This window comes from Physella acuta, unplaced genomic scaffold (genome assembly GCF_028476545.2).
Source record: "Physella acuta isolate Inbredline_101_S28 unplaced genomic scaffold, ASM2847654v3 ptg000435l, whole genome shotgun sequence".
Taxonomy (NCBI): Eukaryota; Metazoa; Mollusca; class Gastropoda; family Physidae; genus Physella; species Physella acuta.
Window position 1 is genome coordinate 344,837 of NW_026731954.1, and position 18,295 is coordinate 363,131.

Genomic DNA, 18,295 nt, shown 5'->3' on the forward strand with positions numbered 1-18,295 from the left:
ATTGAACGAAGATCTTTGCATATACAGAAAATTAACACAATGTTTGGATTTCTCACGCATTTTTTTTGTTTAATCTGAAAACGATTACATCGATATAGCTATCAAGAATCTCACAGAACTCTATGACAAAACTAGTGCAGAAAGTTTGTTACGAAATACGAAGTTTTCGATTAGTCAAATTCAAAGTTATCAGGAAATCACTGACAAAAAAGCTAACAATTGGGAAACTTTGAATATTTTCAAGTGTATGGTAAAATTGGGATTAGTTAAGTGTCTTCCCAACCTAACCATAGCAATCCGCATATTTTTAACAATGAGCGTCAGTGTAGCTAGCTGCAAAAGGAGTTTTTCAAAACATAAATTGATCAAATCATATTAAAGGTCCACCATCAGTCAGGCAAGACGAACAAACTTGGCCATTTTATCAATAGAAAGACACTGAGCTGAAACAATTAATTTTAATGCTGTCATCTGCAGTTTTGCTTCCAAAAAAACACGCAAAATAAATTCATAGGTAACAATTGTGGGATATTTTTGCTGGACCTGTAGTGATGTTGCATCTGTGGCGATAATTTATAAACCTATGGATTGGTTAGGTTTTGCATCCCTAACCTTTTTTGTAGCTTATATTTATAATTTTCTATGTTATGCATCGACAATCAAGAATGCTAAAAATTGCACAAGACAATGGCATTTTTCACTTGTTGAAGTTCAGATTTTAAAATTGTTTATTAATTAAAATTACGTTTTAATATGTAATATATTAGCTGTTTTAAAAATGAAAACCTACCAGGTATGCATCTATAACTTCCTACAGTGTTCACACATTTTTCAGTGAGATAGCAAGGATTACTAAGACATTCATCGACATCATCAGCACATGTAGCTGATTGCCACCCAGGGTAGCAGGTACATGACCCGTTAAAACTGTCACAATATTGTGTGTTGTTCTTGACACAGTTGCATGGTGTGGTACATTTTTCTTCACCATAGTAAAATGGAAGGCATCCTGTAAGTATACAGTAAATTATTTTAAGGTATACATTACCTAGTTTTAGAAGATTAATTTCCAAAACAAATGCATGTAATTAAAATGTGTTGTTAAAAATGAATAATGAAATTAACGTTTATATACAACCTACATTTTTATGATCATGTATGAAGAAGGAAAACAAACAAATCTTTGTTTTGATCAAATAAAATTCTGTTTACAATAAAACACGGAAATTATTAAATGAAACCACAGAAAGTACACCATATTTGTTTACTTCCATTAATTCTAATACAATAGTAAGTTAAGTTATATTTGTTTATTTTTAATCATTAAAAACACAAATTTTGATGATTAAATTAAACGCAATTGGTAAATTTATATTAAAATTGTATGTTAATCAATTTTCATAATAGAATATAGTGAATGGAAATAGAAATAGTAAAATTTTGAAATGTATAATAACAGATGATGAAAAAACAAAGCAAAAACTATAACAATGACAAACCTTATATATATATAAGAGAAAGAGAGAGAGAGAGAGAGAGAGAGAGAAAGAGAGAGAGAGAGAGAGAGAGAAAGAAAGAAGTTATAATTATTCCATATTGGATATTATGTACATACTCAGAAATGTGGCATTGAAACCTTTTCCTGCTACAGATCCATCTGACTGCAACAAAACGTATACAATGTTTTCTGTTGATGTTATTGGATTTGGATTTGTTGTCCCGGAAAATGGTCCTTTGACATCTAAAAAAGCACTTTTGGGATTGTATACTTTAAGAAAGGATTTGCCTTGGGTATCCAGTGAGACTTCTGTAAACCTAAAACAAGAGGATTTTGAAAAATATTCAAAATAACACCCGTATGATTTAATATTGAATGTAACTAAATCAGTGTTAGATTTAAGAGAAACATGTAATTCAAATATGAGATTTCAAATTTGTATGGTTTACAGTACAAAGCCTGATTGCGTGTGCTTATTTAATGGGTCTGCAAAAAAAAACTTGCAACATAATTATTAATTAATGCAATATTAGCAAATACAACATTTAATTTTACGTTTGTAAAAAAAATGCACTGCAAATCTTTCAGAAGTTTGCCAAATATCACAGATAAATATTGAAAAGTTTAACAAATATCACGAGTGTAAACACGTAAGGCTCTGTATAATTCATGTATGATTGAAATTGTTTTAAATACGGGGTCTATTAGATATTTCAATATGATCTAAACACTTAATTACATATTACTAAATTATTTTACAGCAATTTGTTGTGTAAATTAATAAATTTTCTCCTATACTACAAATATTAACATGTAGTTTGTTTACTAGCTACTACTAAAATAAAAACTATAAAAAAATTAAAATTCTTTTTTTTCTTTAAATTATGAAATTGAGATGGAATAATAGAATAATTAATTATTTAATCAATTAAACCTATTATGTGGCATCCATTCTCTCCAAATCACGATCAAGATCCACCTATAGCTTAATTTTATGTTTATTCTAATTGTATAGGCTACCTTAAAGAAACGTTGTATCCAACAGGCGCGTTTATTGCCCAATAGCAGACAGTGTTGTTGATATATGTTGGGTAGCCAGGATTTTTCAGTATCTGTTTTTCATCCGTTGCATCAATAAGTTGTTTGCAACCACTGGCATAATCTAAAAATACATTAATGAAACACAAGGTGTCGTAATATAATAAATATCAATAACAGCTCTTAATTCTTGGGGTGCATTCGTTTATAACCTATGAAGGGATAGTTTATGGATGGTTTTAGAGCTATGTTTTGGGTTAGGGTTCGGGTTATTTTTCGAGTTTGGGTAAGTTTTAGGCTTAGGGTTAGGAATAGGAATAGGGTTGGGGATGGAAATATGAAATAGGGATAAGGACAGAAATAGGGTGCTGGTTAGGATTCTAGTTAGGGGTAGTTTAGGTTTAACTTAGTTTTAGGGTTAGGTTTAGAAATAGGGATAGGAATAGGGATAGAATAGTGATAGAAAAAGGGATAAAATAAGCTCCTTCTTAAATTTACTTATTCCACTGTAATGTATTCTAAAGAATGGCAAGAGAAAGTACAAACTGCTATTCATTTTGTTCTCAGTGAGCGAAATTCATGTATTCAAAGTGTAGGCATTTTAGAAAATGCCGGGTTTACCTAGTTAATTAGATATTTTCAAGACGGGATTGGGGTAAATACGGTTGGATAATTGAGAAGGGATAATGGCAGGGAAGACATAAAAGGAGGTAATTAAACTTGGTGTAAAGCCCTAGATCTTCATAGAATATCACACATTCTCTACTCTATGTTAATGTTGCGTGTTCATCTTACCAGACAATTATTTCAATAAAAATGCATCTGACGAAATACATATTAGATATATATAAATCTGGAGCAGTACAATTCATCCCCACCCGTCAATTGCCCTCCGGACATCCCCCCCCCCCAGTAGCAATTCCTCCAAGTCAATTCCCCCCCACCCCCCACCCCCGCCCAGTTAGGGATAAGTTAGAGTTGGGGTTAGTGTTTGTGTTATGGACAATGTTTGTGTTAGGTTTAGATCTATATTTAGAGTTGAGGTTAGGATTGATGTTGGGGTTAAGGATTAGCTATAGTTTTGAGTTTAGTGTTTGTGGTTAAGGTAAGTGCCAGGGTTCTTCAACTTGGGAGGGGGTAACTACCAAAGGGGTTGTGATAACTTACCGGGAGATATTGGACAGTGTTAATGACTCCGTGTGTATAATGTCGGGGTGGGGTATTTCCAGGGAAAGGTGATTGACGGGGTGGGTAGAGTAGTTTCCTAGACTCACATACAACCTATTAGTTTATTATTTAATATGGTAGATAATACTAAGCCTTGGTATATATTACCATTTGTTGTGTATAATCCATAAAATCGTGCATTTACGTAAGCACTGGAGTTTAATTTCAAATGCATTGCATTTCCAGTCGATTTTATTGTTAGTGTATCGTGTCTTTCATTGTGATATCGACCAATTAAAAAAGCATCAGCATTTGGCCCATCAAAAATATGTAGGAAACTGTTGTAGCCAGTGGAAGAATACAAGCTTGTAAATCTGTAAATCAAAACCAAAACGTTATCATGTTAACGTTGTAACGAAAAGGTTAATTACCCTACCAGACCAATTTGTCGATACTAATTTTAAGTCGTTTGTTCGCTCGCTCATTCTTTCGTTCACTCGTTCACTCGTTTGTTTGTTCATTCGTTCGCCTGTTCGCTAGTTTGTTCACTCGATCGCTAAATCACTTGCTCATCCACTCACTCAATTATGTATTCATTCCGGGTTTTATTTCTCTATGAAAAAATGGTCTTGGTTTTGCGATAGTTCCAGCTTTAAATCAAATAAGAATACCTTAAAGTAATTGATTTCCCTTGAGGCACTGTAATGGTCCATGAACAAGGAGTCGTAGATTGATAATAGTTTGGGTAACCTGGTGACGTGATGTTTCCCTCACTTGCATTCAACAAAAAACTGCAAGCTGTGATTATGATATAGCATAAACAGATTGAGGATCCCAAATTATAATTTAAATATTTTTTTAAATATGTTGTGAGTGCATTAGAATTTTAATAAACTTGTTGTTTTGTTGTTGTTTTTTTTTTAAATACAATAAAACCAAGTTTTTAACTGTTAAACATTTAAACTAAATGAAAAAGTAGAAGAGTTTAATTATACTGAAAAGAATATTCAAATGTTTTCACAAGGTGTCATTAAAAACAATATTATAGTCCTTGTGAATGAGAGGCGTAATTGTATGATGGGGGAGGGGGGTCGTTACACATTTGAGATTTTGTTTCATGAAAAAAAAATTCTTTACAATTCTTTAGGTAAATTATTAGGAAAAACAATCAATAAATGGGTTTTATTTTATAGATATACGTTTAATGTATATTATCAGCACACATTTTTACGAAAAAATTCAAACAATTTGGAATTGGGGAATGGCAACAGATAGCTGAACACCCATTCTCTCCAAATCACGATCAAAATCCATCTATAACCTACTTAAGTGTTTGTTTATATTCATTGTATACCTCAAAGAAACATTGTATCCAATAGTACTTTACGTTATTTCCTATTTCTCAAAAAACCCATACGAATTTACAAAGTACTAATATTCCGCACTGTTAAACACATATTGTTCGCCGTTCGCCTGGCTCGCAATTCTTTTTTTTAAAGTTTAAGTATGTAAAAAATTATTAAAACCATGTCTATATCCCGAGTTGCCATAACCCGTAGTGTTTTATAAAATATTCGAGATAATTTAGAGTGAGATCAATGCCGATTTGGTTATAAATGAAATATTTATTAACTTTTTTTAAATGTTGGTGTTAAATTAGAAATAATGTCAAGTTTAATGTTGATTTAAATTAGTATAGGGAAAATGTAAATAATACGATGTTTGGAATAGTTTGTTCAAAAACCTTACCTGTTATTTTCTTCTTGTTTAGTGAATGCATAAAAGCTTGTCTGTGTGTGTGTCAGTGTTTTTTCTGTGTGTGTAGTATTTGTGTGTGTCTGTGTGTGCACGTGTGTCTGTCTATGTTTGTCTTTGTGTGTCTGTGTGTGTCTTTCTGTGTATGTGTGTGTGTCTGTCGGTGCGTATGTCCCTCTGTATGTGTGTTTGTCAGTGTGTGTGTCTGTGTGGGAATAGGATACCAGGAGTACCTTTTTAGTTAGGTGAAAGAAATTTATATATATGTGTATATATATATATATATATATATATATATATATATATATATATATATATATATATATATATATATATATATATATATATAAGTATTTTATCGGAAAGTACAGCAACCCTTCAAACTTGAAGGTCCATGGTACAAATGAGGCAGAGCTAACCTGTTTCAGTAACCTGAAAGTGATAGTGAAAGTGAAAGGGATAGTGTGGTCAGTGCTTTGCCCAGTCGCCTTTACTTTCCTTAACGTCAGTAAGATAGCCTAGTAAAAGATCATATTCACCGGTTTCTATCAACTTTTAAGTGATTTCCGGTACACGAAAGTGGTATTTTATTCTACTTCTTTATGAAATGAAAATAAGTTACGTTTCAGTACGAGCACGAGATTTCAAATATAAGTATTGGCTGCTGTTGGTAGATTTTTTGCATCTTATAATTATTTGCGGGAATCGTAAGATGTACTTTATTTCAAATATATTATACGAGCCGACCCGCGGCGAATTATACGCCGCTATTTAGTTGTTTTATTTTCTACTTTTCAGTAATTCATAATTTGAATGCTGCCACTGAAAATATTTGCTTTAAAACACTAAAACCCTCCTTTCCCCCTACCTCCCCCCCCCTTGAAAGCAGCCTGGTGTTTTCTATGGTCTCCAAGAAGAGAATTATATATATAGATGAGAAGCAATTTTTTTTAATCGTATCTTGGCCTACGTTTCGCGTTTTAAAGAAATCGGTCAGATAAAAATGGTCGTAGTTTCGCTTGCCCATTTGAGTCGTGACGATAGATAGATAGAGGAAGCAATTTAAATAAAAGCTTGTAAATATTGAATTTGGCCATAATCTATATTAAATGAGTATGAAACAATAAATCAGAAGTAGACAAACTTGCCTTAGTTATCAATGCTAAAAATAAAATAATCATTTGGATACACTTTAAATAATATTTTTAGGCCAACTTAGCAGGAACTTATACTTTGCTTTGCTAAGCAATTAACTGTGACAGCGATGATTATTTATTATTTATATTTTATTATTTTTGCTGATAAAATCACAAAGTACTTAAATTATCAATTACCTGCTCTCACACATGTTCCGTTTGGTGCCTTTTCAAAACCCTGAAAGCAATCGCATCTATAGCTTCCTGGGGTGTTCACACAATAATAATTGCCAGTTGTCTCCCTGCAAACCTTGAGGTTGCCACTAAAGCTACACTCATCGACGTCATCAGCACATGTGCTGCCTGACCAGCCAGGTAAACAGATACACTGACCAGTGACATTGTCACAACGTTGGGTGTTATTCTTGACACAAGTACTGCAACTCCTTTCACAGTTTCTTCCATACGTTAGACCAGTGCATTCTGAAATTGTTTAAATGACATTAATAATGGGTCACATATTTACAAAATAAGTGAAAAAGTGTCATCATAAAAATTGTTCACGGCGGTCATGTCAATATACAAAATTGATCTAAGTATTGTTTAACTATACCATGTTTAAAAATATTTTAATACTTTTCGAATTGAGTGTAGTATTAGTAACCATGTTTTGTACAGCTATTAATATAAAAAGGAAATGTGTTTAGAAAAACAGTTTTATGTACAAAGAATTAGATTATTTGTTGTAAAATGTTGTTGTCTGATAGTTAAAGCAGTAGCGTACGCAGGGGGGAGAAGGGGGAGCGGCCGCTTCCCCCCTCCCCCCCCCCCCCCCCCCCCCCCACCTGGCCATTTTCAGCAAAGTGGCGCCTTTTTGGAAACTTTTAAACTCAAAGTTTTAAATGATGATATTTGTTAGAAAAATTATTTTTGGTCGGCACATCTATGTAAACACAAGATTTCTTTTCATGCAGCAATTAAGCATAATAGTAATAGACTAGTAGAGTCTACGTGTACAACACGTATTAGCAGTTGTGTCAGTTTATCATTCTAAAAATAAGCATTACGATGCATTGCAATGTTTAAAAAAAAACCTCTACGGGTAGTACCACTTGGCAAGAGGGGTGTTAAGTTTAAGGCAACTGTATAATGTATTTGCTTACGAATAATTGAATTAGAAAATGTTATACATAAAACTTCACACATAATTAATTTATATACACAGTTTGAATCGTGTAATTTATTTTTTTGAAATTACAATACAGACACAAATACATCTGATGTGGCACCTCCATTTAAATTTACTTATGGGCGAACTGCGTAGCTGTGGGGAAACTTTGACAAGGTCAACAACGTCATCACGATGAAGTAGTAGTATTATAACAGTTTGGGTGATAGTGATTACGATTACAAATTAAATGAAACCGTATCAACTTTATATTAATTATCTGTTTAGTTTACAAGATCTAGATCTATATTAAATAATGCTATATTTTGTATTAAAAACAACAACTCAACGCTAACACTGATCGCACAGTTAATTATCCGCTCAGCTCAGTGGCGTAAGCGGGTTAGGTGGTTACAACCCCCCCCCCCCCCTCACCTATGGATCCCTCTGTAAAAAATATCTTCTTCTTCTTGTTTGGGGTTTAAAGTCCGCTTTCAAACTTACGATTATATCGCAGACTGTGTTTTTGGTGGTTAGTTCGTGGTTTTTGTGTATGTACATTTTAGTTTCATTTGTTTTCCTTTCATTTTTGGATGTGGTTTTTTATTGTGCGAGATTTGTATTTTGTTATTGGGTGAATATTATTTTATCTTTACAGCTTGTTAGATTGATTCTTTTGTTTTGTGCACATATTTTTTTACCAGGCTATGCAGAGTGGATGGGGCGTCCATAGCCAGTAATATTTCTGTTGTTAATAATGTGTTTTTGTTTGTCTGGAAGTAGTTGATGAGTTCTTTTCTTTGATTGTTGTATGCCTTACAGTGTATTAGGTAGTGGTCTATTGTGTTTTTTTCATTGCATGTGTGGCACCATTTCTTTGTGTGAATTAAGGCGGCTGATCCTAGACGCAGCCTTGTAATTTTTTTTATTAATGGGTAGCCTTTGGTCTGCTGTAACCTGCAGTCTCCCGTCGGGTGGACGCAGTATGTTGTGGGCGTGCCTACCCTTGTTGCTTGCATTCCATTTTTGTATCCATTCTTCTTTTATTTATTTCTTTATAGTGGCCTTCATTTCGGAATAGCCAATTCCCGTTTCCACAATTGCTCTGGATTCCACTCCCTTTTTTGCTGCTTTGTCGGCATACTCGTTTCCTGGTATGCCGATATGGGAGGGAATCCAGATCATTTGAACCGAGCGTCCCCTTTGTTTCATCTCGGTACATGTGTGTAGAATCTCTTCTACTATGTCGACTCTGCAGCATTCTCCCCCTTTAATGGCCTGTAATGCTGATAGGGAGTCGGTTAAGATGCAGATACTGGTAAGGGTGGTTGTTGGCATATACTCGAGGGCCATGAGGATGGCCGTTAGTTTTTTTCTGAATCACTTTATATGTGTAATTGAATAGGTATGTTTAAAACAGTCATTTAAAAACTAAAGTGACTGGACAGTGGTTAATGAAGTTGAACCCCCCCTCCCCCAACTCACCCCGCACTGATCTGTTAAGTACATTTGGGAAAACGCGTAATGGTGTACCAAAGAACATGCCGCCAGAATCATAGCTTTTGAAACGTAAAACTCTGTGAATATTGTTTTTGCAATTACCAGTAAAAAGGTGTGAGCAATTCAGTGATCTAACCCACACATTATCATTATGTTAAAAAATTATCTTTAAAGAACACAAAAAGTCAGTAGCTAATCAAAGAATGTATGATGTGAAATACATAGACCAATAATTTAGTTATAAGTAGGCTAATATTTCAATATTGAAAAGCTTGGTTTTATACCAACTTTGATTTTAAAAAGTTTCATTATGCTGTAATAATTTAGCATTTATGATGAGAATATATTTAATGCTGATTGTAGACAAGATATTTTTATAAAAACCGAATAGTGTTTGGCAACTTTATTACATTCCAAAGTAATTATTGATTGGTTTTGATATTTATAATGAAATGTGTATACATATACATATTTATATTAACAGAGGGATTATTTCCCCTATTTCGCTTGTCTTAATTAATGTCCCAGGAATTATTGTGTAATTTCTTTTTACAAAGATTACAAAACGGATTATGTTGCGTTCATTGTTTTTTGTTGTAGTGTGTGTATATTTTTGTTTAGAATGATACATTTTTTGTTTTGTCGGCTAAATTTTTTTGTTTTGTCGGCCTACATTGTGTATATATATATATATATATATATATATATATATATATATATATATATATATATATATATATATATATATATATATATATATATTACAATTCGGCGACTTTTTTGCTATTTTCGCTTCCCCTATACCGAAAACCTGGATACGCCTCTGAGAGAAAGTAAACAATTAAATGACATTGTAGTTATTTTCGTCATCATAAAAAAACCCACAACAGATAATATAAAATAAGAATTTTATATAAAGTCGCCATATCATTTAATGTTATTTTTATGTAAAAAAATCAATTAGATACACAAACAAATCAAAAGAGTGAACTAATATGATTCTACCAAAATCTATGAAGAGATTCGAATTAAAGTAAATAAACCGGGAGTGATCTCAACTAAGTTTTCTCGAATATTCTTATATGAAACAACAGAGGATGGCAACTCGGGATACAGACATGATTTTTAATCCATATTTTACTTTCTCGTATATACGAAGTATAGAGAAAGTCTTGTAATCGTGCAAAAAAAAATATCGAGATTTTTACAAATCTCGACGTTTTACAGCTCCCTAAGTCGAAAAAACATAGTTTTGCAATCTTGTCCGTATGTCTGTGTGTGTGTGTGTGTGTGTGTGTGTGTGTGTATGTATGTGTGTGTGTGTGTGTCTGTAAACACGATAACTTGAGTAATGTTACAGCTAGTTGATGAAATTTCATATATAAGTATTTTATCAAAATCGTAGATCAGTATCAACTTTTGAGCAATTTCCGATAACCAGAAGTGGTACTTTTTCTACTTTGCATTTTTCAAAAGCCTATCACTTGAGTACAATTTCAGACAGATAAATGAAATTTCACATGTAAGTAAAAGATCTAATTCTCTACATTCTGTCAAATTTTGAGTAATTTTCGTTGACCGGAAGTAGTAATTTATACTTTTTCACAAGTAAGTAAAAGATCTAATTCTCTACATTCTGTCAAATTTTGAGTAATTTTCGTTGACCGGAAGTAGTAATTTATACTTTTTCACAAGTAAGTAAAAGATCTAATTCTCTACATTCTGTCAAATTTTGAGTAATTTTCGTTGACCGGAAGTAGTAATTTATACTTTTTCTGATTTCTTAGAAAACCAATGTAAATTTATAAAGTACTAATAATATTGCGCACTATTATGCACATTTTATTTGGCGTTAACTTGGTGTGCAATTCTATTTTCTAGAAATTTTATTCCATTTTAAAAATTTTAAATATTTAAAATGAATTAAAAATCATGTCTATATCCCGAGTTCCCATCCCCTGTAGTTTTTATAGAAAAAAAGAATTGCACACCAAGTGAACCCAAAACAAAATGTATATAATAGTGCGGAATATTATTACTACTTTATAAATTACTATTTCCGGTCAACGAAAATTACTCACAATTTGATAGAAGGCAGAGAATTAGATCTTTTACTTACATTTGAAATTTCAATTATCTATCTGAAATAGTACTCGCGTTATAGGCTTTTGAAAAATTCAAATTAGAAAAGGTTCCATTTCCGTTTATCGGAAATTGCTCAAAAAGAAAAGCAGGCTGAAATCGGCGTCAATGGCCTCAATGGCGCATAACCAGTTGACACGTAACGCTTAATTGTGTTGGAGGCGTGGTCGAGTCGGCAAAAAGCTCATGGTTGATAAATTCGAACAAAGTCTCGAATTCAAACGCACTGGCAGATAAATCTCGATCACATTTAACACTAATAATTAAGAACGAAGAAGAAGAAGAAAGAAAAGCTCAAAAGTTGATACGTATCTACGATTTCAATATAATAATTATATTTAAAATTTCATCAACCTAGCTGTAACGGTACTCAAGTGACACCCGACCTAGAGACGCCACTTCTATGTAGTGTTAACTTTATTTTGAACAAATGACTAAAGAATGGAAAATATAACAAAAATGTAAACCCTTATGATAACAAGTTTTTAAATGCACTGAAAATAAAATAAACTGGCCACTCTAATAAAAGCTTTGGTCACTGAGAGATCTCATGACAGACCAAAGCTTTGATTGTAGTTTAATTCTCTTAGTGTCAGTGCTTGTTGGTATAAAGGCTTTTATACTTGGTTTATTTTCTCCTTTAACTTTAAACTGCATTTTGCACTTATTGTACTCACCGACACACTGATTCCCAACCAACTTAGTGTTGTACGGACAGTAGCACTGCTCTGTTGGAGTGACCTGCCCTGGAAGAGTTATCTTCCCACATAAGCCAGGACAAGCACCGGTGCATGGTCTACTTGAGTCAGCTTAAAAGTTGTAAAAAAAAAATTTCATAAAAACTTTAAAACTAGAGTAAATGAATAGTTGCTTTTAAAATTATGCCACGGGACTGCTATGCTACTGAGCAAAGATTAAATGGTGAGTACATATACATTTATATACAAATACATATATAGATATAGGCCTACACATACACATGCACATGCACATGCACGTACAGGTACACGTACACTTACACGTACACATATACATACACATAAATACACATATACATATCCGACTTTATTTACTCTTATTCCTAACCCTTAAATGCATGACATTTTAATAATGATTGAAATAAATATTTTTATATTGTTTTGGTGGGTATATGAAGAGTATTGTCAAGAAAAAAAATATTTTTAGTTTAAACATGTTCTTTAATTAAAATCCGAATTGTTGCATGTCTGCAACATTATGTAGTCAGGTGATACTTTTTAAGACAGTTGTTGATCTTGTTACAACAAAGATATATGTTGCACTTGTGGCAAACTGTTTGAGCTTGATGTGAATTTGCACCTGTCACTGCACTATTCCATGAGACTTAGCGTCCACACTGGTCCAGGAGATCCAGGGTCCACACAGGTCCACAAGATCCAGGGTCCACACTGGTCCAGGATATCCAGGGTCTATTCTGGTCCTAGAGATCCAGGGTCCACACTGATCCAGGGTCCACACTGGTCCAGGAGATCCAGGGTCCACACTGGTCCAGGAGATCCAGGGTCCACACTGGTCCAGGAGATCCAGGGTCCACACTTATCCAGGGTCCACACTAGTCAAGGATATCCAGGGTCCACACTGGTCCTGGAGACCCAGGGTCCACACTGGTCTTGTAGATCCAGGGTCCACACTGGTCTTGTAGATCTAGGGTCCACACTGGTCCAGGATATCTAGGGTCCACACTGGTCCAGGAGATCCAGGGCCCACACTGGTCCAGGAGATCTAAGGTCCACACTTATCCAGGGTCCACACTAGTCAAGGATATCCAGGGTCCACACTGGTCCAGGATATCTAGGGTCCACATTGGTCCAGGGTATCTAGGGTCCACACTGGTCCAGGATATCTAGGGTCCACATTGGTCCAGGATATCTAGGGTCCACACTGGTCCAGGATATCTAGGGTCCACACTGGACCAGGATATCCAGGGTCCACACTGGTCCAGGAGATCCAGGAAGATACTCTGGATCACCAAGAGCATCTACTTCATATTATTCTTCACCTTGATTCACCTTTGATCTCTTAATGATTATGCTGAAACTAGAAGAAAAACAAGGTACTATATAATCACCAATGCTGATGTATTAAGTAAAAAAATAGTGCAAAAGTAGGTCAACATGCATAACGTTGCAGTACTGCAACCAATGTTTTGTGAAGGTTTATAAATAAATTAGGAATTGATTTTCAAAACAACACATACAATATGTAATACATACCTTAGGTTGTCAGAAACATATTTTTAAAATTCCAAAACCAGTTTAGTTGACTTTGATGAACTTTGAAACGCCAACCAAAAATGCTGAGATAAAAAACCTTGTGACCATGCACAAATTTGAGATCGGCTTGGCGGTAAAACAAATCTATGTCACTTAGACATGCCCAAGCTGTAGTTTAACATTGTAGCAGTCAAACAACGCGATGCACAGAATCAAACATGTTTAGGCTAATAATTTAAGGGAAGGTAACTGGTATGTTGCATGTCTGTAGCGATATGCATTTAAGGGCTAATATTAGTAGCTACTGTTCTGTTATTATTGGTATTGGCTACCTTCGCAAGCTCCAGTAACAGGATTTTTCACTAATCCAGCTTGGCAATCACAATCAAAACCTCCAATATTATTCCTGCACACTTGATAATTTCGTGGACAAGCTTCAATGAGGGGATCAGCACACTCGTCAACGTCGGTTCCACAGGTAGGTGACGTCCATCCTTTCTTACAGGTGCACGAGCCGTTAAAGTTGTTACAATACACAGTGTGTTCAACCACACAGCCACAGTTTTGTGTACATCTTTCTGGACCGTAAGTCATTGGGGGACAAGCTAAATAAATGTATGAACAAATAGAGTAAACTATAAGAATAATAAGCTGCAAAACTAATTTTTCAACTAGTGTACTGGCTAGAACTGCAGTCAAAAATGTGTAGGCCAATAGATTTTGGTAGATAATATTTATTGAAAGCTTTAGCTAGACATATTTGTATTGAAGGTTTGAGAAATTAAAATTAACAGAAATTATTACAAACTATATATTGTTTTATAATTACTTTTTACTTTCTCGTATATACGAAGTATAGAGAAAGTCTTGTAATCGTGCAAAAAAAATCGAGATTTTTGTGTCTGTCTGTGTGTGTGTCTGTCTGTGTATAAACACGATAACTTGAGTACCGTTACAGCTATGTTGATGAAATTTCATATATAAGTATTTTATCAAAATCGTAGATCCGTATCAACTTTTGAGCGATTTCTGATAACCGGAAGGGGTCCTTTTTTTACTTTGAATTTTTCAAAGCCTATAACTTGAGTACTATTTAAGATAGACAAATGAAATTTCACATGTAAGTAAAATATCTAATTCCCTACCTTCTATCAAATTTTGAGTAATTTCCGTTGACCGGAAGTACTTATTTACGCTATTTCCTATTTCTCAAAAAAACGCATGTAAATTTATAAAGTACTAATAATATTGCGCACTATTATGCACATTTTGTTTTGGCGTTCGCTTGGTGCGCAATTCTTTTTTCTATGAGATTCTATTCTATTTTTAAAAGCTTAAGTAATGAAAATCATGTCTATATTCCAAGTTATATAAGAATATTCGAGAAAGTTTTGGGGAGATCACTCCCGGTTTATTTTAAAACATTATTGTGCAAACAATTTTATTACGCTAGACGATAACACTTTTAAATATATATGAAATCAAATAAATTGCACTTTTAATCGCTCCTTCCAAATTTAATTAGATTACTATTGACAAAGTCAAGTTCCAAATTTAAAATTATGACTATTTTAATGGTATTTTATTTACCATTGACGAATAAATGTTTTTAGTTTAATTTTTCATCTTACAAATTAGTTAAAAATAAATTTTTCACTAAAACATAATCATTGGCTAATTATGTTTGATCAAAGTAATTCACCATGAGTCCAGTAGTTGGCCAAGAATCCTTGTCTCTGATTGTAAGCGTCTGATGTAAAATTAACATAAACTTTATTTGATGTTGAACGCACGTAAAAATCAGCCAGTCCCGTTGATGTGTTGGACCTGCATAGCTGCCGTATAACAGGTGATCGTATGCTGTCTCCGCCATAAATAACGACATAATCTGGGCACGCGTCCACGTAGCCATCGAAATCTACAGTTTTGAACCTGTTTGAAAATTAATCCAATGTATTTCTTATTTTAGTCTTTACGTCTGTTACATAAATTATACGAAATGATAAGACATAAGCACAAAAAAATCAGGAAGTTGGACTGTTTCTCTTAGGGGCTAAGCGAACATATTCCATTGCGATTTTTATTTTTGTTTGAACGTCAATATCACAAAAATATATACTATTTTTTTTCGGACCTTTAGGGATCGTCAGTGGCGTCGCTAGGTCGGGTGTCACCCGGTGCGGCACTTCATGGTGTCACCCCCCCCCCCAAGAAAAAAGTATATATATATATATATATATATATATATATATATATATATATATATATATATATATATATATATATATATATATATATATATATATATATATATATATTAAATATGTTTATATATATTCTGTTATTGGATGCAGCATTGTTTTCTCTACCGTTAGCACGTTTAAGTCATGGTTTCACCCCCACCCTCTGTAATAATTGTAAATGTGTACTTTCTATTTAACTTTACTCAACCATTAATGGTACTGGCAAAAGAGCATTTTCTCCAATACATTTTGCAATTTTTTGCATTGGTGTCACCCCCCTAAATAGTGTCACCCGGTGCGGTCCGCATCTCCGCCCCGCACTTGCTACGCCTCTGGGGATCGTGTGTAATTACAAGTCAAAGTATGTAACTAACTCCGCTGTAGCAGACGAGATTTTGTCTACAAGCTAACAGCCCATAATATGCGTCAGCTGCTATAGAAACACGGGAGACACACAGCCCTGAGTTAAAATGAATTTCCATTTGGACATCAGTACAGCCTCTCTTTCCCACATTCTTCCCCTAAGTGCATCGCACCACTGGGCTAGGGCGTGAGGGGGGGCCTTCTGTTTTCAGCCCGCGTTCAGAACGTATTATTTTTTAAGCTAGCAGATGCGTGTTCTAACGTTAAACATGCCCCAACTGAGAGACCGATTGCCGAAATAAAAAACTTTGTTATTTACTCTTTGTGGTAAATAAAATTATTGGAACGGTAACGAAGTGGTACATCATTATTAATATATATTTTTAAAAACGCGAAAAGACAAACTTGAACTTACTCAAGATTTATAATCTCGTTTGGCTGAGCTGTGATTGTCCAGTTACATCTGGCATTGTTGGGGTAGATGCTGGGGTAGTTTGGTGACGATATAGTCCCGCCTGGTCCGACAAGAATTCCACCGCATTCTGGCGACAAGAAACTGGCATTACTGAAACAGTTATACTTACATGTGCTAGAAATAGTTTAAGCATAAACTTTGAGGTCCTTCGTTAAAAAAAAAATAATTACAAATTCCATTTGTAATGAATTTTTAGTTTTCGTCTCTGTTACATGTGATACTTAAACCAATAGTCCTATGGTAAAATGTTTAAAACCTTATAATGAATTATATTCAAAACCAAAAAAATGAAAATACAAGATCTACAATGCTAAAATCACGATGGCATTTTATGAAGCCTTTTCGTTACATCATCAATTTTACTTTTCTTATGACTGTATAACTGACTTGCTTCACTAGCCAATTCAAACTCTTATGGATAAACGCCTATTTTTTTAAATCCAATCTGAATTCCTGATTATTACCAACTATACCTACATCATTACTTCTAAAACTGATTTTAGTTAAATTTTATTTAACTAAATTCGTTTTAAATTGTTTTAATTTTTTAAACTATTTAGTCCTTTGTGCTCACCTGTAAAAGTCTGACCAACAACGAAATTGGCCAAGCTAATCAGAATGCAGAAAGTTACCACTCTAGAAATTCGCATTTTGGAAAAGCTGGGGAAAAAATAAATACCAAATACATTCGTTAAATTCTACTTTTATGTTTATAATTTTAAAAAGAACATTATGTCATGAAATACAAGCATTTGAAAATCCGTTGTACAGTTTTAAGACTTAAAGTTTAAATGGAGCTTATACCTGACCAAATGCGAAAGCATTGGGTTAGGAGTGAGTTTAAATAGGGGATATGAGATATCTTGCTCCAGTTTTCAAAGGCCTTTCCATAAAAACACGGATCTTCCTGGTTCTTATGTAAAATGTCAATACCAATTTTATTGACATTAGTATAGTAAGTCCGGTAACTCTACCTACTTGGTAGACGAATATATCTCAAATTTCCAACAGATGAAAGAAATACGAATACTGTGGCCGCGATACATAATTTAAGTAAACTGGTTGAAGAGTCGTTGCAGTAGGGCGTATTCGCTGCACTATAGCAAGAGTTTAAATGTATTTACTCATATGTTAGTGTTCGAAATGTATGATTTTCTGAATATCAATGTATCTTGTGTAGACTTGGTTGTAATAGTATCTTAGCGTATAAGTACAAGGATGTCGCTAAAAATATGTAAAATATCTCGTGATTGACCAAAGCTTATATGATTGAAGCAAAATTCATTTATTTTATTATAAAGTTTTTTTATGTGTTTTATTATAAGTATTTAAATGGTTTACAACGTCTCCTATTTTAAAACTTTATTTAGTTCCAAGCATCTGTTAATGGGTTGTGGCTCAATTTTAACCCACTTATAATGAAGCGATTTCGTTCAAACTTTCCAGATCAGTCGCGTAGCGAGGGGGGGGGGGGGCGGGGGGGGGGGACATATGTCCCCGGGCGCCGACCTTAGGGGGCGCCAAAATGGGTTGAAAAAAAATAAATTGAAAGGTGGAG

General features: G+C 33.9%; 1 protein-coding gene across 1 annotated transcript; it reads right to left on the reverse strand.

Moving 5' to 3' along the window:
• Nucleotides 1-393: 393 nt before the first annotated feature.
• LOC131942961 (tolloid-like protein 1) lies at nt 394-17,391 on the reverse strand. Its single transcript, XM_059302932.1, has 10 exons — nt 17,312-17,391; nt 16,678-16,804; nt 15,359-15,588; nt 13,989-14,261; nt 12,082-12,213; nt 6,793-7,077; nt 2,519-2,660; nt 1,616-1,815; nt 791-1,009; nt 394-443 (listed from the first exon to the last, which is right to left on the reverse strand). Exons 1-10 carry the CDS (start codon nt 17,385-17,387, stop codon nt 394-396), a joined length of 1,734 nt encoding a protein of 577 aa, XP_059158915.1. The 5' UTR covers nt 17,388-17,391.
• Between the last annotated feature and the right edge of the window lie 904 nt (nt 17,392-18,295).